Raw genomic sequence first — 25,573 nt, 5'->3', positions numbered from 1 at the left:
ATGTCTTATACTCCCTCCGTCTCATAACTATGTATTAATTTTCTTTTTGCATGGAGTTTTAAAAATATTAGTATTATATTAAAATATAGTATGAATAAAGTAGAAATGACTAAAATGACCTTATTAGTATTGTGTGATATAAAGGTAATAGTATTTGTGAAATATATTAGAAGTTATAAAGATATTTGTAATATTATGTAGATAGTACATTTACTAAAAAAAAAAATATGAATATTTTGTTATGGGATAGACCAAAATAAAAAAATATATATTTTTTGTTATAAAACGAAGAGATTAATATTTAATTATGATAAAAAAGTCTAAGTTATACATTTATAACACATTTCAAATCAAAATCAATATTATTAACTATTTGTTTGTTTTTTTTAAACAGGCGCTCCATGTAAGTACGTTTAGTGCTCTATAGAATATATATTATGCTCGTATAAAAATATATTTTGTGTTATCTAAACTGTGGATTAGTACTATCATAACAATTAAATTGTGCTTTTTGAAAGCTTTAACAGTACTACATGAGAAAATTAGTAAGTCTATAAATGCAATAACATAAAAAGTAAATTATAAAAATATAAGAATATTTTTAATATTAACTATAATAACGCAAATAACAAATGATATCCTTCTTGTAGGAGAGACGGATATAGTACTATTTTTTTTTCATAAAATATTTAATCAAAATACTTTTTTAAACAAAAATTTAAATTAATATCTCATTTTAAATCAATTTCAAACTAGAACTAAACTCATACTCCCTTCATCCGGTCTTTAAAGGTCTCATTTTGTCATTGGATTTAATATTAAAAAATTTTATATTTGTATAATTTTTTGTACAAATATAATTATAATAGTATTATAAAATATTAATAAAAATATTTTTTTCCTTTAATTTGTATTATATTTTTATATAATAATTAAAATAAAAAAATTAACACGCAAAAAATAAATAACAAAAAATAAATAAATTTTTACGAGCCGGACGCAAAGTGGTATATATTTAGAGAGAGAGTAAACAAACCCTATAGAGTGGGGGTGGGGGGGGGGGGGGGAGTAGGGGTCCCCCGCCGCATATGGACAGTATATCACACGTCGACTGTTTCGCTCTCTTGTTTCTCTCTCTGTGAAGGCTAAGGCTTAAAGACAAACATATCTTCGTCATTCATTAATGGCGTCTAACAGTGAAAAGGAATCCAAATGTATATCATATATATATATACTAGTATATATCAATATACACACTCTCTCTCTCTCTCTGTCTATCTCTCTCATCATATATATATACACCTGTATGTATGTCTCTATGTCTGTATAAACTCTCTCTCTCATCATATATATATACACCTGTATGTATGTCTGTATGTCTGTACACACTCTCTCTCTCTCTCTCTCTATGTCTATCTCTCTCATCATATATATACACACCTGTCTGTATGTCTGTATACTACACATTTAATATTATTCGTTTCTGCTGCTGTTTCCTTCCAACGGTAAACCCTGATGCCTGCCTGCATTCCCGCCTGCTTCCCTCCCTCACCATCGTCTTTATGTCAAAACATCATATATATATATATATATATATATTCGGCGTATTGTTTATTTATAATTGTTGAATTTGATATTTTATATGAAAAAATTATTTATTTTATTGAATATTGTCTCGTTGCATAGTAAAAATAAAAATCTAAAATATATGTATATTTTTGTTTACTATGCAAATTATTGCAATTCCTAAAATCTATATTATTTTTTTAAAAAAAAATAATATGCATAAATATGAAATTAATGTAACCACCGCTATGAATGTGTATATATATATAAAAAAAAAATGAAAAAGAAAAAAACAATATATATATATATAAATATATATATCAATGTTAATCTATGAACTCATGCTCATGTCATGTAGAACAACAAAATTTAGGTGTTCCTTTGAATTTTCAAACTTGTTTCAAATATTACACTAAAATTTGTTTCATTTCAATTTTTTTATTATTATTATTGTTTTTGTTGTCACACAAAAATTGATCGATAATTAAGACGTGGAAGTAGACAATGACCATTGATCGATCAATCAAGAAAGTGGAAATAGGTTCGGCCGGAGTTTACTCAGTGCCCACTTTCGGGTAGCGGTTGCAGGTTTCTACGTCATAATAAATAAATAAATAAAAAGTGGAAATAGTGGCCAATCGATGAGAAAAATTAAGATGCAGAGTTATTAATGAAGAATATTGAATACAACAGTTACCAGCGAGTGAATGTAAAATTGAATGTGTAACTAATTGATACAAAATGGAGAGAAGCAGATCCAACTATCATTCATACAATTTACTTGCAATTTTTCTTTTTAATTTGTAAAATAATATACAATTTGATCAACTCATTTTTGTCATCTTTTCTTCGCTAAGAACTCACCATTTCTTCAAGAAATTTTAAGCCAAAAATCGAATTTTTAGACCAAATTTTTTTAAAGCAATTCAAAATATTTTAGGGATTTAAATAGACTAACTCAATGTAGAGGATGGTGAAAATTATTCAATCTCGCCTAACCATTGCCGAGTTATGAGTTTGATAAGCTGCTTCGCTAAAATTAATATATATCAAATAATACTCTCTCTTATCAATATATTCATTTATCTTTTACACAATATTTGTATTATATTTATCTGTAATATAAAAATAAGGACAAATAAAAAGAACTAGCTCTAAAAATATAAATTTGAATGTGAACAGTATGAATTAATACTATATTAAAATTCATAATTACAATTAACAAATGAACACAATATCCAAATCAAAAGATTAAAAACAACTATTCAAACAATTCAATTTGAAATTGAATCTAAAAATTGGAAAAAAAAAATAATAATAACAAATTTACTATGTAACCACTAACCTCCTCTCCCCGTCGTATTTCTTTTTCCTTTCACGAGAATTTTTTCGACCTATACGCCTCGGCACAGAACATGTAAATAATCATGTTGCCGAGGCTCAGCGCCGCCAGCAGCCAGAAGAAGCAGTCGAGCCGACCCTCGTTCAAGTTATCCGGTATCCACCCGGTCTGCCCTCCGCGCGTCGTTATACTCATCACCACCGTCAGTACGAACGAGCTCAAGTAATTCCCCAACGATGTCGTCAGCAGCGCCAGCGCGCTGCACAGGCTGCGCATTGCATCCGGCGACTGGTCGTAGAAGAACTCCAGCTGGCCGATGAACGTGAACACCTCAGCCGCCCCGAGCAGGAAGTACTGCGGCGCTTGCCAGAAGATGCTCATCGGGGCTGCCACGAGTTTGTTCGACATTCCCAGGTCCCGCACGAGCGCCAATCGCTGAATCTCCACGACTGCAGCCGCCGACATGCACAGGACAGAGAGGAACAGGCCGACGCCCATTCTTTGTAGCTCGGAGAAACCCCGTTCTTTGCCGGTGAACTTTCGGGCGATTGGGACTAGCACTTTGTCGTAGACGGGGACCCAGAAGATGACGCTTATGACGTCGAATGTCGAGAGGGAGGCTGCAGGGATTTGGAAGGAGCCGATGCTCGTGTCCATCACCATGCCTTGCTCGACAAACATCGTCGACATCTGAGCGTATACGGCAGAGAAAACTATTCCAGTAGCCCAGATCGGGAACATCCGAATCAAGATCTTCAGCTCCTCGACTTGTGTCACGGTGCAGAGTTTCCAGGAGTCGGAGTAATCTCCAGTTTTGGTTTCTTCTTCGCCAATTATCGCAGCTTTGTCGAGAAACCTTCAAAAGAAACGAAAACGCCATCACAGAGAAGAAGACAATGAAATCATCTTAAGCTTAAGAATCAGTATTAATGCAGAGTATTACTGTAACTCATCGGTATGCAGCAATTTCCGACTTCCTTCTATAGCAGAGCTCTTGTCGGTTGTTTCATACAGCACGCTGCTATCGTCAGGGACGGGCAAACTCCACTTGCGGCATGTTGCAACGACAACCTGACAAATTCGGGTAACAGGGCTTCCTCCTGGTTTTTGAAACCTGTAAAGAGGAGTCCCTACAAAGAAGCTTGCAATGGAAATTCCCATAAACAAAGCAGGGATGCCGAATCCGAGCCCCCATCCTGCATTGTCTTGAACCCACACAATTATGCTACTTGATACGAATGCACCGATGTTGATGGAGAAATAAAACCAATTGAAGAAGGAACCCTTTTTAACTCTCTCCACAGAATCGGTATCATCAAACTGATCAGCACCAAACGAAGAAACGCAAGGCTTGATCCCTCCTGTTCCAAGGGCTATAAGGTATAACCCGAAGAAGAACACTGCATATTGACTGGGTGCGGCAGAAGGGCATACTGGATAGATGCATTCAGGAGGTTTAAGATAAGGCATGGTAGCCGACATCGTCAGAGTGCACATTCCCTTCAAGGAGAGGGGAAGAGATCAGTAGCAATTGGAGAAGGGAGTCAGTCAAGAATCAGTACTTAATTGTATAGACAGATAAAGAACATACTAAAGAAATTTCAACGAGATAAAATGCGAAACACTTCATGCCAAGTTGGATAACAATGGATGAGAAGTGAATGCAAAGAGTTCTGAGTCGAATGACATGTTTTATCAAACTTTGTGACCTCATTCGCACCAATTTAACGAAAAATTCATATTCAGATGGCTAAAGTAATGCAAAACAAAATCGATTAATGTCTAACAGAAATGAAAACCAGCATTCGAAAGGTGCTGTTTTCTGTCCTAAAATCAATCCTCCCGCAGCAATTCATACAGATTCCTAAAAGTAAAACTATTATAGGACTAGTTATGCTCAAGCAACAACCAATATAAAGAAAGTAGGAACAAAATAAAAAAGTATACCCTTTTATGCTCTAGCAACTAATACAACTTTATTTGCATACACTAAGGATAGTGAAGCACATGTATATCTCAAATATTTGTAAAAGTGAAATTAAATTCTCTTACATGCAAGAATTCAAAATTGAAAATTCGTCAAGGAAACAATAAACAAACGCACAATGACGACACACAAATGATGAGATAAACTAGCCATAAAAAGATATAGGAAGGTTACGATGAAGTAAATCATTGAAAAGGCAGCAATCGTCCAGTATCTTCCCCAGTAGGCATCTGCAAGGACTGCTCCAATAAGGGGAGTTAGATAACAGGTGCCTTGCCAGGTAGTCACGTTTCTAGCTGCCGATGCATTTCCTTCATGTAACTTCTTGGTAAGGTAACTAACAAGATTAGTTGAAATTCCATAATAAGCCAAGCGCTCGCAGCATTCAGTCCCTGTGCCGATACAAAAGATTAGAACACCTGAAACAAACAAAACTTAGAGCAGCACTAGTGCAATGCAGATACCAAGAATGAAAGGACACGCTCGCCAATTTCCAGTGTTGTTCTTCAAAACACGGTCTCCATTAATGTCAACAGAGCCATCGCCAGTGTAAAGTCCATTATCTTCACTCTATACAAGAAAAAAGAGAGAATGAATGATCAGAAGACTCGAAAAGATAAAAAGAGATTCATATGTATGTTGCGTTTCTTAAATTAAAGATCTCTACAAGTCATAACATCAATTCTCACAATTCATCAGGGCATGAAATCTGTCGTTGGGAAACACAATAACGAAATGCATCTCAGTTCTAGCTTAAACTAGGCTTAATAATGATCATATTATAGAAGGGGATGAATCAATCTTGGTTGTGATGTTTTCCATGCCTGATTCAATCAAGTAAGCTAGGAACAAGAAAAAGGATGGACTAGACGAATCAGAACCCCCAAATGCTTAAAAGGAGCTTCGACGTGAACAGAATCATATCATTAGATCCCAGTTTGACCTGAAACAATAATCAAATTGACCTAATATTTTCACTTCCTGAAAAAGATAAATTCTATTATCCTCTCTTATTGCCATAACATGTTAGGGCAGAGAATAATTGTAATCCCTCAATCACACATCCAACCCAACCATCCAAACAAACGGAAGAAAACAAAAACTCGTGATTGTTTGTGATTTCTCTGCCTATAACTGAAAACAACAAAGCATTGATCGAAGAACAATACGCCTTCACACCAAAGCACACCCCAACACAAATTGAACGTCGAAATCGTTCATAAACGCTACAATATACAAAACAAAATGCGAAAAATCATCAAAGAGGTGCAACATAACAGAGTCGTACCTGAGCAAGACCGTCCTCAAGCAGCAATTGCTCCTCGTCGCGGGAATCCATTATTAAATGCCTAACTCAGAATAATGGAGATATAGAGATGATATGGGCAACGGAAATCCGTTTTTGTGGCGATTGCAAGCAGGCCAACGCGTAGAGGATTTGGAGGGATACGAAAATAGAATGGCGATGGGGTGTTGTCCGATAAGTTTTGTAAAACACTCTCCATCTATCTCCATCTTTGCTTCTCTGAAATTAAATTAAAAGTTTTCAGAAACGTAACTGTGCGGCGCGAACTCTGCGAAGATTTTCGATCGGATAAAATTTCTCGTTCAGTGTTCCCAAAGAAATTAGTACTATGGAACTGGTGATTAACATTCCAGGACGTGTTTGTTTGCGTTTAAAATGCTATCGATTAATTTATTTTCTTTTACATATTTTTAAATACATTCTTTTACTATTTAATTAATTTGTTTTCTTCTTTTCTTTCTTTTTTTCACTTTTCTATGTGATTTTGGATTTATTTTTCTAATATTTTAAATTAAAATATTTAATAAAAATAAGGTTAAGTCCTACAAAATCTATCTTTGATTTCATAAATTCTGTCTCTAACCCGAAGAAAAATAACTATTTTTAAGTATATTTATCAATTTTTTTTTAGGATAAATATAAAAAAAAAAAAATATATTTGTAATTTTAGTGGTTTATAAATTGAGATTCCAAAATTTATTCAACGATTCGACGCATTTAGTTCAAATACGGTTAAATAAAGACTGCCAAAAGGTTAGACGTTACGAAACCACGAAGCAATTCGACGCAATTTAAGAAATATAAAAAATTTGGAGCAATTTTATGAAACAAGACTTATAAATTTTGTACAACTTAACCTAAAAATAAATTATATTTTCACAAAACATTATATTACTGTACCGTTTAAAATAAAATTCAAATTAATATTACATTATATTACTGTACCGTTTAAATTCAAATTCAAATTAATATTGCATTTCGAATCAATTTCAACCGTAATACTAAGATTGACTTGCCACCGTAAACCCGAAAATCCGCAACCTCTATCCTATCCAGGGTAACGTAAAATCTTAACTGAAAAAAGTCATACATGAGATGAGATAGAAAGTAAACATAACCAATAACTTACAATCTTGATTTGTACCTTCCAACACTTTGAACATCTTCTTCTTAAACCATATTCGCTCTTTTTCCTTCACGATGATTTTTTCGACTTGTATACTTTGGCGCAAAACACATAGATCACCATGTTGACGAAGCTCAGCCCCGCCAGCAGCCAGAAAAAGCAGTCGAGCCGACCCTCGTTCAAGTTATCCGGTATCCACCCAGTCTGCCCTCCGCGCGTCGTTAAACTCGTCACAACCGTCAGTATGAGCGAGCTCAAGTAATTCCCCAACGACGTCGTCAGTAGCGCCAGCGCGCTGCACAGGCTGCGCATGGCATCCGGCGACTGATCGTAGAAGAACTCGAGCTGGCCAATGAACGTGAACACCTCAGCAGCCCCGAGCAGGAAGTACTGCGGCACCTGCCAGAAAATGCTCATCGGAACTGCGACGGGTTTGTCCGAGATCCCGAGGTCCCGAGCAAGCGCCAGCCGCCGTATCTCGACGATGGCAGCCGCCGACATGCAGAGGACGGAGAGGAACAGGCCGATGCCCATTCTTTGTAGCTCAGAGAAACCCCGTTCTTTTCCGGTGAGCTTTCTGGCGATCGGAACAAGAAGCGCATCGTAGACGGGGACCCAGACGATGACGCTGATGACGTCGAACATCGATAGCGAGGCTGCGGGTATTTGGAAGGAGCCGATGCTTGTGTCCATCACCATGCCTTGCTCAACGAACATCGTCGACATTTGTGCATATACGGCGGCGAACACAATTCCAGTCGCCCAGATCGGAAACATGCGTATCAAGATTTTCAGCTCCTCGACTTGCGTCACCGTGCAGAGCTTCCAACGGTCGGAGTAATCTCCGGTTCGGGTTTCTTCTTCCCCAACTATTGCCGCTTTGTCGAGACACCTTTACAAGAAACGAAAACGTCGTCACAAAGAAGAAGACAATGAAATCATCTTAAGCATAAGAATCAGTATTAATGCAGAGTATTACTGTAACTCATCAGTATGCAGCAATTTCCGACTTCCTTCTATAGCAGAGCTCTTATCGGGTGTTTCATAAAGAAGGCTGCTATCGTCGGGTACCGGAAAACTCCGTTTACGACAAGTTGCAACGAGAACCTGACACATTCGGGTGAGAGGGCTTCCGCCGGGTTTTTGAAACCTGTAAAGAGGGGTCCCGGCGAAGAAGCTTACAATCGCAATTCCCATAAACAAAGCCGGGATGCCGAAGCCGAGCCCCCATCCTGCATTGTCTTGAACCCACACGATTACAGTACTCGATACGAAAGCGCCAATGTTGATGGAAAAATAAAACCAATTGAAAAAGGAGCCCTTTTTAACTCTTTCGACAGAGTCAGTGTCATCGAACTGATCAGCGCCGAACGACGAAACACACGGCTTAATCCCTCCCGTTCCAAGCGCTATAAGATATAATCCAAAGAAGAATACCGTATATTGACCGGGCGTGGCGGAAGGGCACACTGAACCAACGCATTCGGGAGGTTTAAGTGAAGGTATGGTAGCCGACATCGTCAAGATGCACATTCCCTTCATGAAGAGAGAGATCGGTAACACATATAAGCAATAAAGATCAATCTATGCCAAATTGAAGCTCATCTAAATTTGGAAAATGGTTAAGAAACGATAAACAAATGCAAAACGATGACAAACAAATAATAGCAATGATCATAGCAATAAAGAGGTAAGTAACAAATGGTGAAAAGGAATTGGAGGCTTACAAAGAAGTAAATTGTCGAGAAGACGGCTATTGTCCAGTATCGTCCCCAATAGGAATCTGCAAGAACTGCGCCGATAAGGGGAGTTAGGTAACAGGTGCCTTGCCAAGTAGTCACATTTCTAGCAGCCGACACATTCCCTTCGTGTAACTTCTTGGTAAGATAACTAACAAGATTAGTCGCAATCCCGTAATAAGCCAAGCGCTCGCAGCATTCAGTCCCTGTGACAATGCAAGATTTTATTAGAATCATGGCAATGATCAAAACTTAAGAAGCGCTCGTGCATTGCAGATACCGAGAATGAAGGGGCACGCTCGCCAATTTCCGGTGGTGTTCTTCAGAACACGGTTTCCTTTAATGTCGACAGAGCCATCACCGGTATACAATGCATTGTTTTCACTCTATACAAGAAAAAAGACTGATCAAAAGACTTGAAATATAAACTAAAAATCATATTTGTTAGCCAATTTACAAAGATCTTGGACAAGTCCTAACATTCCATCTTCATGATTCATGTGGGGAAGAAATCCAATGTGTACAAATGACGGACTAGAACGATGCAACAAAAGCACATCGAATTGACAACTAAAATAACCATTTCGGATCGAAGATTAATTTGAATCCAAGAATTTAATATCTAAATACTTCAATGGATGAATGCCAAACAATCTCACTTTCTGAACACTTCAGAATCATATCCTGTTGATGAATTTTGCAATATAGGGATACAGAATTGAAACGAACAAACTAAATAATCGAATGGATATTGCAATCAACAATTCCCAAAAACTATAATTCATCCCTATTCTTCATTTCCACAATCAATTTCAAGATCCCTATTGCACAATCAACCATCCATAAAGTACTGATCGAAGAAACCTTATCCATAAATCCGAAGATCAATTGATAATCCTCCTCTTTACAAAAGTCAAGCACAAGCTAATTAATCAAATTGAAACGCCGAAATTACTGCCCTGGATCCCTTTCTTAACAGAAATTACTGATGAATTGAACAGCAATTGTGCAGTGTAAGAGTTATACCTGAACAAGACCATCCTCGATCAGCAATCGCTCTTCCTCGTGGGTACCCATTTAAATCCCTAGCTCCGAATAAGGCGATTCAAGATGAGATACAGTTGGTGGCAATTGGGTGGAGCTCGAGGTCGAGGACGATGCGTAGAGGATTTAGGGGAACACCAAAACAGAATGGTGATAATGGTTACTTGCTTACGACTTCGACTGCACGTTTTCTTCTCGGGAATTGAAAATTTGAGCAGAATTCTGAGTGTCGTCGTGACGTCTGCGAAGATTCTTCCGTTGGATAAGAAAGACAGTAATTAATTAGATTAATGTCTATTTGTTATGGTTTACAGAATTCAAACAGTCTACGTCTGTTCCGTATAAGAGTAAACACTAGTATTTTTTATTTTTATCTTTTATTTTTTATATTCTCTTCGTTCACAAATAAATATTTACTTTTTTTTCACAATGTTTAAAAAATAATATTATTATTTTAATTATAATAAATAATTAAAAGATATTAAAATTATAATAATATTAATAACTTTATTTAAAATTTAAAAAATTTATACTTTAAATTATGAAATATATATTTTAAAAAAATAGATAAAATACACAGAACAAACCTAAAAACAAAAAAATTCGTTCTCCCAATAACAATTTTGAATTGCCAGTTTTTAAAAATAATAAATATATATATATATAATATTTAATACAAATCAAAATAACCATTATAAAAAGTAAAAAGTCAATACATTCCCCCTAAAAAAGAAATACTCCCTCAGTTACTTTTGGTGCAATAATATTTTTGCTTTTATTTTTTTTTTTTGTAAAAGTAAATATAATGTAAAATAAAAATATTTTTGAAAAAAAATAGGATATCTAATGAACTGTAAACTTTGTAATGATAGTAATATTTTTTAAAAAATAAATATTACCAAATGAATGAAAGTGCATTGCTTTAAAAACAGATGTACTAGTTTTAATATTTTAAAGCGTTGAGTAATTGTATTCTACGCTGCTGCATCTCATTTTCGCACTCAATGTATGAAACTACTTGCGCTGCGAGTTGGCAATAACTGTCAATTGTTTACTGAGGTAATTATGTTTACGCATTATTCTGCGGTTTTCAGATTATTGAGCGTCGTATTGGTGTTGCGGATTATCGTATGAAGTTGTCGATATGAATTACAGTCTCTTCTGCTGATGCCTGAAATGGAATCGGCGACTGTTGTTTACAGGTAGTTGCTATTCTAAAATTTCCCCAACTTGTCTAATTAAAAAATCATTTTCTAGTTTTTGTTTGGAATTTGCAATGTGTTTTGTTTTTTGGTAGGGAGATATGCAGGAATAGTACTTGAAGATTGATTGCGAATATCCATTGATTCATCAAATAGAAACTAGTTGTTTTTCTTGAAGAGCAAGTTCACGGTCATACTGTTAAAAAAATGATTCTAAACTGATAGAACACGATGATCTTGCTATTCAAAACTAAGGACCATTTCATATAATGCCATATTTGTTTATTTAGAGCTTCACTTCAATTACTCATTACTTTGCCTCTTATTGTGTGTTATAATTTGGAACGTTCTTACCTGATGACAATTTCCAAGTTGTTCTCAGAATGTCATAAGAATGTTAGAAACCTGACCTTGTTTTTTTATCATTCTCTGATCTGAATTGTGCATTCCCCTTTCTACTAATCTGTCTATAGATGAATCTGCTGGGATGAAGTTTTTTTTTCTCAATCTCTAAACAATAGAACACTGGTTGAAAAAAAGTATATAATCTCAGGAAACAGTGCAAAGTCAAGCTAAGCACCACTTAGAGCAATAGTGAGGTCTAGGCTAAGTTCATGAAATTCTTGGGAAGAATTAGATGACCTAATAGAGTATGAAGTAGTAGTAGCTGCTTCACTAATCTCACTTGTAGAAGACACATTGCTTCTCTGGACCGAAAGATGATTATGGCGTAAATTAGGCATAGACAATGACAATGATAGCTCACATTCCTCTACTACTTCATTCTTCCCAGACTTGCAGATTTCGCCACGATCTTCTTCCACCTGCAAATGAACGTAGAGATAAACTACATATGTATCAACACGTGCATAGATAGGAAGATAGCATATAACATTCACATATGGCCTAAGGGAAGAGGAACAATAATTATGGTTATAGAACTGATCAAGGCTACAAGTTGATCATCTTGGCTAGTTTCTAAGTTTTTTAGAGTCCCATAATCTATAGACAATAATGGGTACAACAAAAAGTTACCTAAAGAAATCTCAGAACTATTTTCTCAAAATGTTTAGGAGGAAAATGGAACTGAATAAATACTTTGAAAACTAGTACTCGTAAAAACACCCTTCTACTGTTTGATAAAGCAACAAAGAAGGTAAAGAACAAGTCTTGAGGATGGCATAGATTGTACCTTGAAAAAGTCTGTATTGACAGAAGGGTTTTGATTGTCTTGAGGGTTTTCTTGAATTTGAACTCTGAAAACACTCTTTTCCCTCTCCTTTATTCCACCTTTCTCAGCAAAAGCCTGCATGTAATCATCATCACTGTACGGACTGGTGACTGCCCCACACTGTCTTCTTTGGCTGCATTCAGACACCCAACTTGTCTTCTCTATTCTTGCCCTGTTGGTTTTTTTTTGTTGGATAAAATATAATTAAACATCATAATGTATGGGGTTTTGGGATTTGTAAGATATACTACAAAAGACAATGCCAATAAGAAAAAGAAAAAAGAACTGAAAAGATGTGAATCCAAAAATCCTTCTTGTTTCTTGCAACAACCCTTCTTGAAATATGAGAATCTGTAGCCTTCATTATTACTAAGAATAAAAAATAGGCATAGGGGTTGGGGGAGGGGGGGGGGGGGGGTCACACCTTTTAGGAGAGATGAAGAATGAATCCTCTTCACAGGACAGTTTCCTTTGCTGTGCAATGCTGTTGTCTGAATAGGAATAGAGTCAACCAAAAACACACAGGAAAAGGTGCTCAAACAGTGAGGCAGAAAAGCTTAGGTTTCAATTATTGCGTGTGTTGACAAACTTAGAAAGAAATAGAATCACATGGTTGTAATTTCTTGTCAAGTTTCATTTCATTTCATATCATATCAGGGAAGAACCATGCAAAAGGGTTCCAAGACTAATAAAGAATGTGAACCAGAGAGGGTTTTGGGTTCTTTTTTATATTTAAAAAAATATTAGGGTTCTAAGACATGCCATTACTGGAAGACTTTTAAGGGATTGCAGATTTACAATATAGGCCACAAAAACAGAAAAAAAAAAAAAAAAAACCATAAATGCAGTGTAGCAGCTATTCTTTTCGAAGTTCATAGTTATTTTATAGGAAAAAAGATTAGTGATTGAAACCCCCTACCTTGTCTGTTGACCTCATTCTTCATGCTTCTATACATCTATATTGGTTTTAAAAAGAAAAAAAATTAGGAGCACGCTATAAACATCTAATAAAATAGAAAAATCTAATCAGTGTAAAAATAAAATAAAAAACCTGTAGATGGCTTTTGACATGAGAAATGGTGAGGCCTTTAACATCCATCAATTGAAGAACCAATTTGGGAGTTGCTTCTGCATAGAATGAAGATGATACATAAAAAAAGATAACATAAATTGGAAATATTATATAGATATAGATATAGATATAGATATAGATATAATACTGTGTTGGCCCCCAAGGGTGTGAATGGCATGAAGAAAACAACGATGAAGATCAGGAGTCCATCTAAGGCGTGGGACACTTGATCTCACATACTGCCTCACCCCATTACTCCTTCCATAGCTCCCCATTGATATTACTAACAGTAACAGTAACAGATCAATCTACTAGCTAGAAATGAAGATACTACTATTATACAAGAAAGGTAGTAGTAGCAGCAGTGAGAGGAGGGAGATGAATAAAATGTAGTTTGAAGTGTGCAGGAAGGTCACGAGGAGGAACTGCAATGGCAATGGCATAGGATTGGATTTGTAATGTGGTTAGAAATGATGATTACAAATACACAAAAGACATAATACTAACATGCCTGGTCTGGTCTGGTCTGGTCTGGTCTGGTCTGGGCTGCCTTCTGTTGTGTTTTCTGTGGTGTGGTGATGCCCCCTTTGACCCTTCTTTCTTTTTTTCATTCTTTATTTCTTTCTCTTCCTCCATGGTTCAGTCCTTCACTTCACTGCTCCCCTCTTCTCCTGCCTCTGTACAATCTTTTAATTAATTACTTGATGCCAGAGATAGAGAGAGAGAGAGAGAGAGGCATCACATCATCACAAAAATCCACCAATCCTTTCTATTACTACTATATGGCTATATGCTACTCTAATAAATATTCATTCTTTCTGCTGCTACTGCTTTTTATTCTTATTAACTGCAGGTTAGTGTAGCCTCTTCTCTCTCTCTCTCCTCCCTTGGATCCATTTTTTTTTTTTTATAATGTTACTGTGTTTTTTTTGGGTTCTTTTTGCATTTGTGTCATACTATTTCATAATGACTGCTGAATTTCTAGATAGAATAGTTAATCTGATTGGACTGAGGGATAAATATTTAGAATTGTGAATGTAAATCTCATTATATGTTTTTTTTTTATTTTTGGAATTTGTTTTGACTGTGTTTCGAATAGATATATAGGTGTCCACTGTATATAACTATTTTCCCTCTCCGTGGCATGGAATAGGGATGCATTAATTTAGATAAAAAAAAACTTAGTTAAAGTATAATTAATATATTAATAAAAATAATTATTTTATAGTAAAAATAATTATAAATTTAAGATAATTAAATATTTTAATTAAAATTAAAAAATTCTAAAAATTAAAATTTAAAACATGATTAAAATGTATAATTATATTAAGAAAATGATGAAAATAGATACAAATTATGTGGAATGAAGAAAGTAATATTTACCACGAATGGAGTAATTTTTTTTAATAATAAAAAAAAAAAGTTTTGAGTGTAAAAATATTGAATTTTTTTTTGTAATTTTTATTTAAATAGAAGTTCAACTAATATTTTATTTCAAATTATTTTTAAACCCCCAGCAAACAACTCTATAATTTGCTTTTGTGTCGTACTACTATTTTTAATAATTAATTAATAAATTTGTCATGATATACCAATAATATATACTCATAATATAATGCTACCTCCCTTCCGGAAGGAGAAGAGTAACGTTTATTTTTTTATATAGTTTTGTAATAGTAATATTATATCAGTTTTAATGAAAAATACAAAAATGTTTGTATTAAATAAATAGTACAATTATTAAATAATAAAATGATATTCTTATTTTAGAATGAACAAAAATAGAACAGAGAAAGTATAATATATTATTCCCTTTAAAAAGAAAAATTATGAGACTAAATAATAATATTGTTATAATATAAAAATTAAGTATATAAATGTAAAGTGATAATATTATGAGAAATTTATTAAGTAATTATTAAAAATAAGTTAAATAGAAAAAGTAATTATAAATTAATTTTTATTATTTATTAAGTATGGATAATAAAATTACGAAGAATAAAACTCTTTATCGTACATAAGTCTAGCAAACAAAAAAATTGACATAATAATTCCGAACGAAAGACAATATGTTTTATATTACTAATAATATTTTTTATACTTGACTTTTAAAAAAATAGTTAAAATTAATAATATTAGAAAAATCACTTACTAATATATATTTCCGCCGTCTCAAAATAATAATTTTATTTTGTCATTTTCATCCGTTTCAAAATTATAATTTTATTTTTATTTTTTGTAACTAACTTTTTTTATAAAATTATCCTTGTATTTTCACAATAATTACAAAAGAACATTTTAATCTTTTAAAAATACTTTTATACCCACTATTAATATACTCCCTCTCAGGAATATTGATATTATATTTATAGTTGGTAAAAAGCATAGATAAAAGATTTTTTTGCCCTTGTGAGTGTATTAGTGTAAAAAATAGTGACAATTGTGTAATAAAAATGAAAAAGTAATGGTAGTTTTATGGTAATATGGTTATTTATGAAAATAAAATTATTGTTTTGGGACGAACAAAAATAGTAAACAAGACTATTGTATTGGGACGGAATGAGTAATATATTACTCCCTTCTTCCGCTTACAAAATTTATATATTTCTATTTTGGGACGTCCAATTATAAAGTTTACATTTCATTAAATACCCTACTTTTTTTCATAAATACCCTTACTTTACATCATATCATTACTTTTACACAAAAAAGTAAGGGCAAAAATGTCACTAAACTACTTTTAACTACTTACTATGATTAAAATACTATTATTTCTTAAATACCGCGCCAAAAGTAAATGTAACCATTGTAAACGCGCCAAAAGTAAATGTAACCATTGTAAACGGACGGAGAGAGTATTTATTAATCCACGTGTTCATTCCAAATGTATATGGGTGTGTTTGTTTGGGGGTTTGGATTTTAAATTGAAATTTGAAATTTTTGAATGTGAATGATTGTATGGTGTGATATAAATAGATACTGACGTGGAATTTTGAATGTAAAATTAATTTTAAGTATAATATAAAAAATAAAAAATAGATATTTGATTTGATATTTTTTGAAAATTTTCTTTTAAAAATGATAAAATTTTGGGAAATTCTCCAAACAAACATGTTTTGAAACAGAATAAATATATATATATATTAAATGGGAGTATTATTATGAATTTTGGCAAATAATAATACTCCCTCCGTCCCAAATATCATGTCCACGTTGCCGTTTCTGTCTGTCCCACATACAATGTCACTTTTTTTTTCTTTAGAAAATAATTACACACTTAATCTCATTTTTAATTTTTTAATATTTTTTTAATTTTAATTAATCTAATTAATTATCTTAATTTTAATTTATAATTATTTATATTATATAATAATTATTTTAACTAATTCATTGCAGTATATACCATATCGAAGGAGTACAGTATTGAGAAGAAAAATGAGGAGAAATAGGAAGGGGGGCAAAATAGCATTAAATGGGCAGCAGAAGAGAAGCAGAGAATGATGGAATTTCCTGCACATATTTAATGAATTTTGGATAATGCGTCCAAAACTAACACTCCTCATTTTACACTTTTATTTTTACACTACTTTTTATACATTTACTATTTTTTTGATTTATTTGTGTCAAACATTCCATCGTTAAAGAATTGTTAAATTAAAACAATTATGTTAGGGTGTATTTGTTTGGGGGATTGGACTTTTTTTAATTATTCATCTAATTTTTTTTCCCCAAAAATATTAAATCAAACATATATTTTTTATTTTTTATATTATACTAAAAATCAATTTTACATTTACAACATCACATCAATACCTATTTATATCACATCATACAACTATGCAAATTTAAAATTTTTACTATTCGAATCCCAACTCAAAACTAAGCCCCAAACAAACACACCCTAAAATAAAGTGTCATTTGTTCTTTTTTATTTTATTTTTTTAAATATAAAAAATATATTCAATAAAATGCAGAGTAAAAGAAAAAAAAATAAAAAAAATAGAAAATAAAAATAAATTATATAAAAATAAAAAAATAAAAAATAAAAAGAAACTATGTGAGAACGAAAAGAAGAGAGTAATATTTTATAAAAAACTATGACACAAAAAGAAAAAAAAATCCACAAAAGTTTTAAAAATATATACATAAAACAATAATCTAAACACATTGGACGCTCATCATTCCTTTTTGTCATTACCGGTCCCATGATACCTTCGTTGACCCGTCTCATTATATATGAATTTTTTTTTTTTTTTTTTTTTTACCAAAAAACGAATTATTGTGGGTGGGTGGGTGGTTTGTTAGTTTTCCTCCTTACTTTTTCAATATATTTAATAACAATTTTATTTTAAGAATATTAAAGTTAAAAGTATATAATAAAAATTAAAACACACAGAAAAACCCAACCCCTTAATGCAAATTTTGTAATGTATCTGCATTTAAATTGTTTATCCACTTTTTTTTTATCCCATATAATTTGTTCTTTTTTTTTAAAAAAATATAATTATACAATTTAATAATATTTTAAAATTTATAATTTTAATTAAACTATTTAATTATTTTAATTTTAATTTATAATTATTTTTAGTAACTCATAATTATTTTCACTAATACAAGACCGAAAACTCAATAACACAAAAACTAAATAAATATTTTATTAAAAAACGGATGGAGTATATATATATTTCTTTTAATTTTTTCTATAATTATTAGAAATCATTTTAAAATATATTATTTTATTTTATACAATATAAAAATTCCATTCAAACAAATTTTTGGATTTTAGAAATTAGAAAAATAAAAAAATAATAATAATATTTGATATACTCCCTCCGTCAAATAAAACCACTTAATACCATAAATATTAAGAGTATAACAGTCTTTATGTATATCAATTGTATCAAATATCAATATAATATTAATATACATGCAAGGATAGATAAATTGTGACAGGAGGGAGTATTATTTTATGAGATCAAATAAATATTTAATACATATACTTTTTTATTAAAAAAAAAAAAAAAACTACCCTTAAATGTCGAAACTTAAGATAATAAGTACGCACAGAGAGTTCAAATAATTGGAAGTTCGAATCCGATCCGGATATGTGAATGTGTGCATGCATGGGTCAAATAATAATATAATAATAATAAATCTACATCACATACTCAATTTTGTCCCTCCGCTCTTTAACAATCTATTTATTTTTTTATTTTCGTCCGTCCCATAATACATTTCCTCGGACGGAGGGAGTATTCTCAAAATTGTTAACGTAATGCAAATATAAAAAACTACACAACAGCCGCGAGGCTCCTATATGACACAACAACATATTATTATCTGTTTTGATTAGGTGTACCTATCAAATTTACGATGATATGATATTTCTATCCTATCTGACTTTGTTTACGCAGATATATTACTTTTGACACTATTCATCAACAACGGTAAACAAAAATCACATTAAATATATATATATTTTCTCTGGATTCAAATACCCCCCACTATTTATCATTTCCGGAACTCCAAATCTTCTATCTAAAGAGAGCCAATATTACCAAAGATCATACGATTGGTAAGTCAATAAGTCAGCATAAATAACATCCATCGTATTTTTGCAGAATTGAAAATTTCAGTAAATGTGGAGAGAGGTGTCAAATCCAGCATCATACAGGATGAAATTTATTGTAAAACCGGTTTACCATCAAAGGCAGGGAAAATCAAAAGTTACCTATTTCGCCATTGTCATTGTACAAATAGAAGCTGGGATTACACTTTCTCCTCCTTCTCACACTTCAAACATAACCAAGGTTCCTGGCAGCACAACAAGAGTAAATGATTCAAGAGAGAAAGTGTAAGTATGCGCAAGCACAGGATTTTTTTACCAAACATAAGACAACATGTTTACAAATTACAATCAGATTAATGGTGCAATTGAAAATTGAAAATTGATGCCTGACAAGATCTGCTGTTTTGAGGTTGGCTTTAGTTCTTAAATCTAGCACTCTTCAAGCAATGTCATCGACCACCTTCAAGTCTTACAAAATGCATGCTCTACTATAGTGGAAGTGCGAAAAGTCTTTAAAACAACTTATTTACAAGTTATTTGCAACTTTAATTATTATTAAACTCACAGACCCACAAACAGTCTCTAGATTTTCGGATTTAATCCACGCAGAACTGATCAGCTCCATCTATAAATTCCTAGAGTAAAATTGGGGGCACACCTAAGCTCTTTCTTTAACTGTTTTTTTACCCAATTTAAAAGAAACAACAAAGATACTAACCACAAAGATAATCCGGGCCTATATGCATTCGCATAACAAATTTGAACACAAATTTAATTGAATAAGTGTGTATACTTATGTGTAATATTGATTTTAACGTCATAAATTAGCAGTGCCGGGATTGTTTTTCAGTTAGCTGCAACATTGGAGAAACTTTCGAAATTAATACCAGAATACAACCAAGTCAACCTTAGAACTAGACATCCAGTCAAAGTAGCTCAAACTTCAGGTCTGTTACAGGGTTTTTTGCTTTAAGGCTTGATTTTGGTCTAAATTCTTTCCGCAAAATCATTAAATCAAACACTATATTTTATCTATATACTACATAAAAAATCAATTCTACCTATATCACATCAAACGTTATTTAAACTCAGTTTTTTACTATTCCTACACACCCATAACAGAGCACAACATGAAGATCTAAACAGCCATATCAATAGTTAGACGCCCATAGCACACCAGCAAGTAAATTGCCTGTTCTAATGATTTGCAAAAAATGATTCATATACATTTCAAAACCACAACCAATTTTCAGTGTAAGACATCACAAATACAACCCAATTCATATATCCATTACTATAGTTAAACAAGTGATGAACATTGTATCACCTGGAAGCTTGTACACATACAAGAATCTAAGAATAACAATCAGTGGAGATTTTTATGAAGTAGCAACAAAAGAAAAACGAACAGACAGAACCGTAAAACACTAAAACAGTTTTTTAAACTCTGAACAAAACCTAGAGATCATAACATCAACGTATTATCCAAAATTGAAAAACTAACAATCCTCTGTACCATCATTTATCATCAATTCGAAATTCAGTAATCGTTAGCTGCGAAAATTCCTAATAGAAAACCAATTATTTTCAAAACTCCTGACCGAACAAATCCAACCACCAATTCTAACTTCTACCAAAAGCAAGCCCCAAAACCGCCGCAAAATACAAAGAACTCGAGATATTTAGAGAAAAACCAAATCATAAAATCACCTTCAGCAATTACTCATCGCCGCCACAATCCTGAATCAAGTATTGGCAGTTTTAGGGATGAGCGGGATGGGTTGCGAGGACGGCGACTTCATCTTGGCTTCCTGCTCACGGATCTTCTGCATCTGAAGCATCCGCTCCATGACGAGCTCGTACTCACACTTCTCATAAGTGTGGCGCTCCGACTCGCACTTCCAGGGCAGGAAGAACTCCGCGTGGCGGCACTTGTTGAGAGGAATGAGCAAGTGAGCGCACTGGTCTCTGTACGCGAGGGGCACCTTGGCATCCATCATCTCCTGCTGCGTGGCGATCATCTTCTTCGACGAACCTGGAACCTCCATGGATGAACAAATCACAGACGAATGAATTCTTCAATTTGGGGAAACAGGAAAGGTCTCCTCTCAGTGTCGATCTATATAAATATTTTTAAAGGGCTTTGAACTCGCCAGCAAATATTATGGGCCTCAACTTTATTTGGCCCAATTAGAATAAATAATTTATTTCGCCTGTGCGATCATCTAGGCCCAATTTTTTAGGCCCCTGGGCTTTGAGACAAGCTCATAAAAGGGTCCTTGGACCTTGAGGTATTACTATCTACTCCCTCCCTCCCTCCCTCGGTGTCCCATGTAATATGGGTGTATTATGTAAACACGAAAATTTAGATAAAATATAATTAGTAAATAATTAAAAAATATATTAGTAAAAATAATTATTATTTAGTAAAAAAGTTATAGATTAAGATTAAGATAACTAAATACTTTAATTAAGATAAAAAAAATTAAATTTTAAATTTTAAAATATAATTAAAGTGTATAATTAATTTTTCAAAAAAGGAAATGACAAATTATGTGAGACGGACCAAAATAAAAAATAGGGACAAATTATGTATAACGGATGAAGTAATAAGTAATATCTAGGTCTAACTAGGGTTTAGGGCTAATAAATAAATAAATAATTACAGTATTTTATTAATACTCCCTCATCCCCTATAAAATATCACATTTTTAATTTCCGTTCATTTTACACTATTTGTCATTTTTATTAATACTTCTTCATCTTCATATAATTATATATTTTAGTCATTATTTTTTAATTATAATTAAATTATTTAATTATTTTAATTTCAAACTATAATTATTTTTATAATACAATAATTACTATTTTACATAAATTCCATATCTACATTAAAGTGGGCAATTTAAGTGGAAATCTCCGAAAATACCTTACAAACTGTGTGTTTTGGTTATTGGATTTTACAAGTAATTAGTATTCGATGTATAATGAAAATTTAAATAAATATAATTTTATGTGAAAATTTATGATATTTTATTATTTATGTGGGATCATATATTATTAAACACGGTTTAAAATGACAAAAATAATGCTATCATAAAAGAATAAAAGAATAATATATACTATATTAAAAATAAATTTAAAACATTCATATTAAAGAATGGGTTTAAGAGATGCCGAATCAATATCATATTTGACAACCCTCATCAACATATTAAAATTATAGTGTAGACTCTCTAAACTATTATATTATGTGACTGTATTTGTATTATGTGTGCGCTTGTTTGGGGGTTTGGATTATGAGTTGGGATTTGAATAGTAAAAATTTTGAATTTGAATAGTGGTATAATATGATATAAATAATATGATGTGATATTTTGAATGTAAAATTGATTTTTAGTAAATATAAAAAATGTAAAATAAGCATTTGATTTGATATTTTCGGGAAAAAAAATGAAATAAATAATGTATTTAAAATTCAATCCCCTAAACAAACACAATATATATATATATATATATTTATAACGTAGATCGACAGCCATTACCCATTTTGGGTAAATTCGACAAAGCAAATCACACTGCCGAGATCACAAACAAAAACATCAATAAGAAACTACAAATGACACAAGATAACTTACAGTATAAATATATATATATATCTAGTTTCCCCGAGAGCAATCGATGCCTCCTACGACGACAACGACTACTACTACTATGTAGATCTAGATAACGAGCCTCGTAGCATTTCCGAGAAACACCTCTTATTGTCGATCCTAGAGGGGTCGACATTCAACAAGAATCATACAACTTCCCTGCAACAAGAGTGCCCTCATTGCATTCTCAGCTTAGCAATAACTAAGCAACCTATTATAATCGAAATAAATAGAGGGCGGGCAACCTAACCAAGATCTTACAGCACGTTATTCCTGCTCAAGAACATGAAATAATCCTCTAGTCGAGAATCATAGAGGTTGTTATTTATCGAAGTCATCAATGTCCTCAACATCCTCATTATCCTCCTCGGGGGCCTTTGGAAAGTGCAAGTGGAGAGACTCGAGACTGGAGAAAAACCAGCACATAACGGTTAAAATCAAGAAACTACGATCTGCAAATGTTGTCGATTTATTGGATGAGAATGCGCTATCGTACCTGCAATTTTGAGGAACTCTCCATGATGGCATCGAGGGTTTTAAACGCGGGGGAAGAGACAAGTACCTCTTCCAGTCTTCGATCAAAATTCTGAGGTCGTGGAGTTTGCTGTCTAATCCGAAGCAGCAATTCGCGTGCATCGTGCAAACTTCATTGAGATCTTTACTCGGCTCGCAAAAGCCACCAAATAGGGCGGTGTCCAAGAATCTGATTTTGAGCCCACTCTGTCTTACAAAGGAATCGTTCTTGATTCGATTAAGAACATCTTGATCGTGTAATCCGGGGTACTTCTCGCGGGATAAGTACCAGTGTTTGTAAAACTCTATGGACCTGTTACTCGTTCGAACAAATTTGAACCCTCCATTAGGTTTATTCTTTCTATCATCAGATTTACCCGAGAAGTGATCGCATGCGATTTGAAAATCTGCATCCGAATAAAATTCAGGGAACGGATTTCTGAACCACATTACGTCCGCATCCTGAATAAGGGAAACAAATTAGTAATTCGAATACGTTCCACAAAATAAAATCGATACAGTTATCGAGCAAGATCAAGCAAGTACCGTGAAAACAAAGTTGTATCCCATTTCAAGAATTGTACGTAGGAAATCGATTCTTGTCCACATCATTGTTAAGTAATCAGGAGTCATAAAATAAGCCTCGCGCGAAAAATCAACGCCTTCCATGATTAGGGCAAAGCAGTGAGAGTGTACAGCTCGACACCACGAAAATGCCTTATGATCAAGTGTTATAATCACTAAATGGTTGAGCAAAGGGCGCGTATGCTCCCCGATTCTGAAGCTCTCGAGGAAGAGATCAAAAATCGAACCTGGTCTTGCCCAAGCTTCGTTTAAAGTTGTCAAGATCACTGTGTTATCTGGCATAGAAGCATCCATCAAAACTCTTTCAAGATTATACTCCTCACTGTCCTACAAACAATAGGAAATAAGTATCACAGTGTATAAATGAACAGCCATTTCTACAATGCATAATCAATGAAGAAGAAATGCTAAATGCAATGCCAATTGTCAACAACAGCATAATATTTCAATAAATCAACCAGGCTATAAGTCAATTTTCCAATTCAGGATTTGAATAAATAAGTGATGATTGAAGCAACTGATTTGAACAATTAATTACTCCATTGACTCGAATCCAAAAGCCCTAAATTTCCAAATTCAGCACAGATTTGCTTCCAACAACAGTCGTTTTCCTAAATTCCTCACAATCAATTAATTTCACAATACATAAATTAAATTAAATCAATCAATTACAGAAAGCAACCGCAGTGAAAAATGAAAATCAGTGAGAAATAGGTAACTGACCGAAGTTAGGGATTCGTCGTCGTCTCGGAAGGGGAAGGGGAAGGGGAAACCGCGGACGGCGTGTAGAGTTCGGAATCCGAGGGAGTCGGTGGCGTTGTAGAGGATCACGCAGGATACAACCGCCGCGACGAGGAAGAGCACCGCCAGTGCAGCTCGGTGGCGAACAGTGACCTTGGAGGGGAAATCGGTGCCCATAGGGATCCCCATGGAAGTGAAGTATCCTTTCAGTGGATAAGTGCGGGTGCCGATCGGCGCCAGGCGTGAGGCATTTGGCTTGGTCGGTCGGTTGCGCAGCGGCGGAGAGGCGGCGAGATTGTCGGCGATTGAATTGATTTCCGAACCGTCGAATGGGACGAGACACAGAAGATTTGTTCAATGGAGTTTGTAATTTATAAATGTGAATATCAAGTGTAATAAAATGTAGGGTGTGTTTGTTTGTTTTTCATTGGTCGCTTGTAAAACATAGTACTCCTAATATAAATATATATATATACATATAATAAGATTTTTATTTATTTATAAAATTTTTTTATTAGTATTATAAAAAGAAACTTCCAGCTTTTTATTAAAATAGAATATATAGTACTCCTAATATAAATATATATATATATACATATAATAAGATTTTTATTATTAAAGTGTGACATATTTATGGGATTTCGTTTGAATCTATTCTAAATAAACAAATATAGGGTTTTTTTTTTCCGTCAAAAATCAAATTTTATTTTAAAAAGTAATAATAAAAAACACTATCTTCGTCCATAAAAAGAGTAACGTTTGCTTCTTGCACGTATATCTTTTAATATTAGTATTATATTAGTTTATAGTGAAAAGGGAAAAAAATACTCTTATTAGATTGTGTAATATTAAAGTAATGACATTTGTGCAATATATTAGAAATTGTAAGAAATGATA

General features: G+C 33.2%; 5 protein-coding genes and 1 long non-coding RNA gene across 9 annotated transcripts; 1 reads left to right on the top strand and 5 right to left on the bottom strand.

Moving 5' to 3' along the window:
- Positions 1 to 2,793: 2,793 nt before the first annotated feature.
- LOC127263500 (protein NRT1/ PTR FAMILY 8.3-like) lies at positions 2,794 to 6,540 on the bottom strand. The gene is made up of 5 exons (XM_051292558.1): positions 6,184 to 6,540; positions 5,360 to 5,465; positions 5,070 to 5,287; positions 3,852 to 4,408; positions 2,794 to 3,764 (listed from the first exon to the last, which is right to left on the bottom strand). Exons 1-5 carry the CDS (start codon positions 6,232 to 6,234, stop codon positions 2,942 to 2,944), a joined length of 1,755 nt encoding a protein of 584 aa, XP_051148515.1. The 5' UTR covers positions 6,235 to 6,540; the 3' UTR covers positions 2,794 to 2,941.
- Positions 6,541 to 7,177: 637 nt separating this feature from the next.
- On the bottom strand, positions 7,178 to 10,368 carry LOC127263499 (protein NRT1/ PTR FAMILY 8.3). Its single transcript, XM_051292557.1, has 5 exons — positions 10,093 to 10,368; positions 9,347 to 9,452; positions 9,055 to 9,272; positions 8,307 to 8,863; positions 7,178 to 8,219 (listed from the first exon to the last, which is right to left on the bottom strand). The coding sequence occupies exons 1-5, from the start codon at positions 10,141 to 10,143 to the stop codon at positions 7,397 to 7,399; spliced, it is 1,755 nt and encodes a 584-aa protein (XP_051148514.1). The 5' UTR covers positions 10,144 to 10,368; the 3' UTR covers positions 7,178 to 7,396.
- A 714-nt stretch (positions 10,369 to 11,082) lies between these two features.
- Positions 11,083 to 11,573, top strand: LOC127264152 (uncharacterized). Its single transcript, XR_007841628.1, has 3 exons — positions 11,083 to 11,169; positions 11,266 to 11,312; positions 11,408 to 11,573. It is a non-coding gene; the product is annotated as an uncharacterized LOC127264152 (long non-coding RNA).
- A 231-nt stretch (positions 11,574 to 11,804) lies between these two features.
- Positions 11,805 to 14,427, bottom strand: LOC127263875 (putative Myb family transcription factor At1g14600). 4 transcript variants are annotated; one of them, XM_051293147.1, is made up of 7 exons: positions 14,127 to 14,427; positions 13,764 to 13,898; positions 13,595 to 13,671; positions 13,463 to 13,499; positions 12,968 to 13,034; positions 12,505 to 12,715; positions 11,805 to 12,136 (listed from the first exon to the last, which is right to left on the bottom strand). In XM_051293147.1, exons 1-7 carry the CDS (start codon positions 14,224 to 14,226, stop codon positions 11,885 to 11,887), a joined length of 879 nt encoding a protein of 292 aa, XP_051149104.1. In that variant the 5' UTR covers positions 14,227 to 14,427; the 3' UTR covers positions 11,805 to 11,884. The 4 variants fall into 4 exon arrangements, with proteins under 4 accessions (XP_051149104.1, XP_051149107.1, XP_051149108.1 ...); XM_051293150.1 differs by having other exon boundaries at positions 14,123 to 14,240; XM_051293149.1 differs by having other exon boundaries at positions 11,806 to 12,136; positions 13,764 to 14,040; positions 14,123 to 14,244.
- Positions 14,428 to 19,167: 4,740 nt separating this feature from the next.
- Positions 19,168 to 21,286, bottom strand: LOC127264216 (NADH dehydrogenase [ubiquinone] 1 beta subcomplex subunit 7). The gene is made up of 2 exons (XM_051293673.1): positions 20,895 to 21,286; positions 19,168 to 19,429 (listed from the first exon to the last, which is right to left on the bottom strand). The coding sequence occupies exon 1, from the start codon at positions 21,230 to 21,232 to the stop codon at positions 20,930 to 20,932; it is 303 nt and encodes a 100-aa protein (XP_051149630.1). The 5' UTR covers positions 21,233 to 21,286; the 3' UTR covers positions 19,168 to 19,429; positions 20,895 to 20,929.
- A 1,308-nt stretch (positions 21,287 to 22,594) lies between these two features.
- LOC127264212 (uncharacterized protein At4g15970-like) lies at positions 22,595 to 25,045 on the bottom strand. Its single transcript, XM_051293667.1, has 4 exons — positions 24,659 to 25,045; positions 23,897 to 24,262; positions 23,334 to 23,812; positions 22,595 to 23,243 (listed from the first exon to the last, which is right to left on the bottom strand). The coding sequence occupies exons 1-4, from the start codon at positions 24,863 to 24,865 to the stop codon at positions 23,159 to 23,161; spliced, it is 1,137 nt and encodes a 378-aa protein (XP_051149624.1). The 5' UTR covers positions 24,866 to 25,045; the 3' UTR covers positions 22,595 to 23,158.
- Between the last annotated feature and the right edge of the window lie 528 nt (positions 25,046 to 25,573).

This window comes from Andrographis paniculata, unplaced genomic scaffold (genome assembly GCF_009805555.1).
Source record: "Andrographis paniculata isolate CXL003 unplaced genomic scaffold, ASM980555v1 Contig69END, whole genome shotgun sequence".
Lineage (NCBI taxonomy): Eukaryota > Viridiplantae > Streptophyta > Magnoliopsida > Lamiales > Acanthaceae > Andrographis > Andrographis paniculata.
This window is presented reverse-complemented; position numbering and strand designations above follow the sequence as displayed.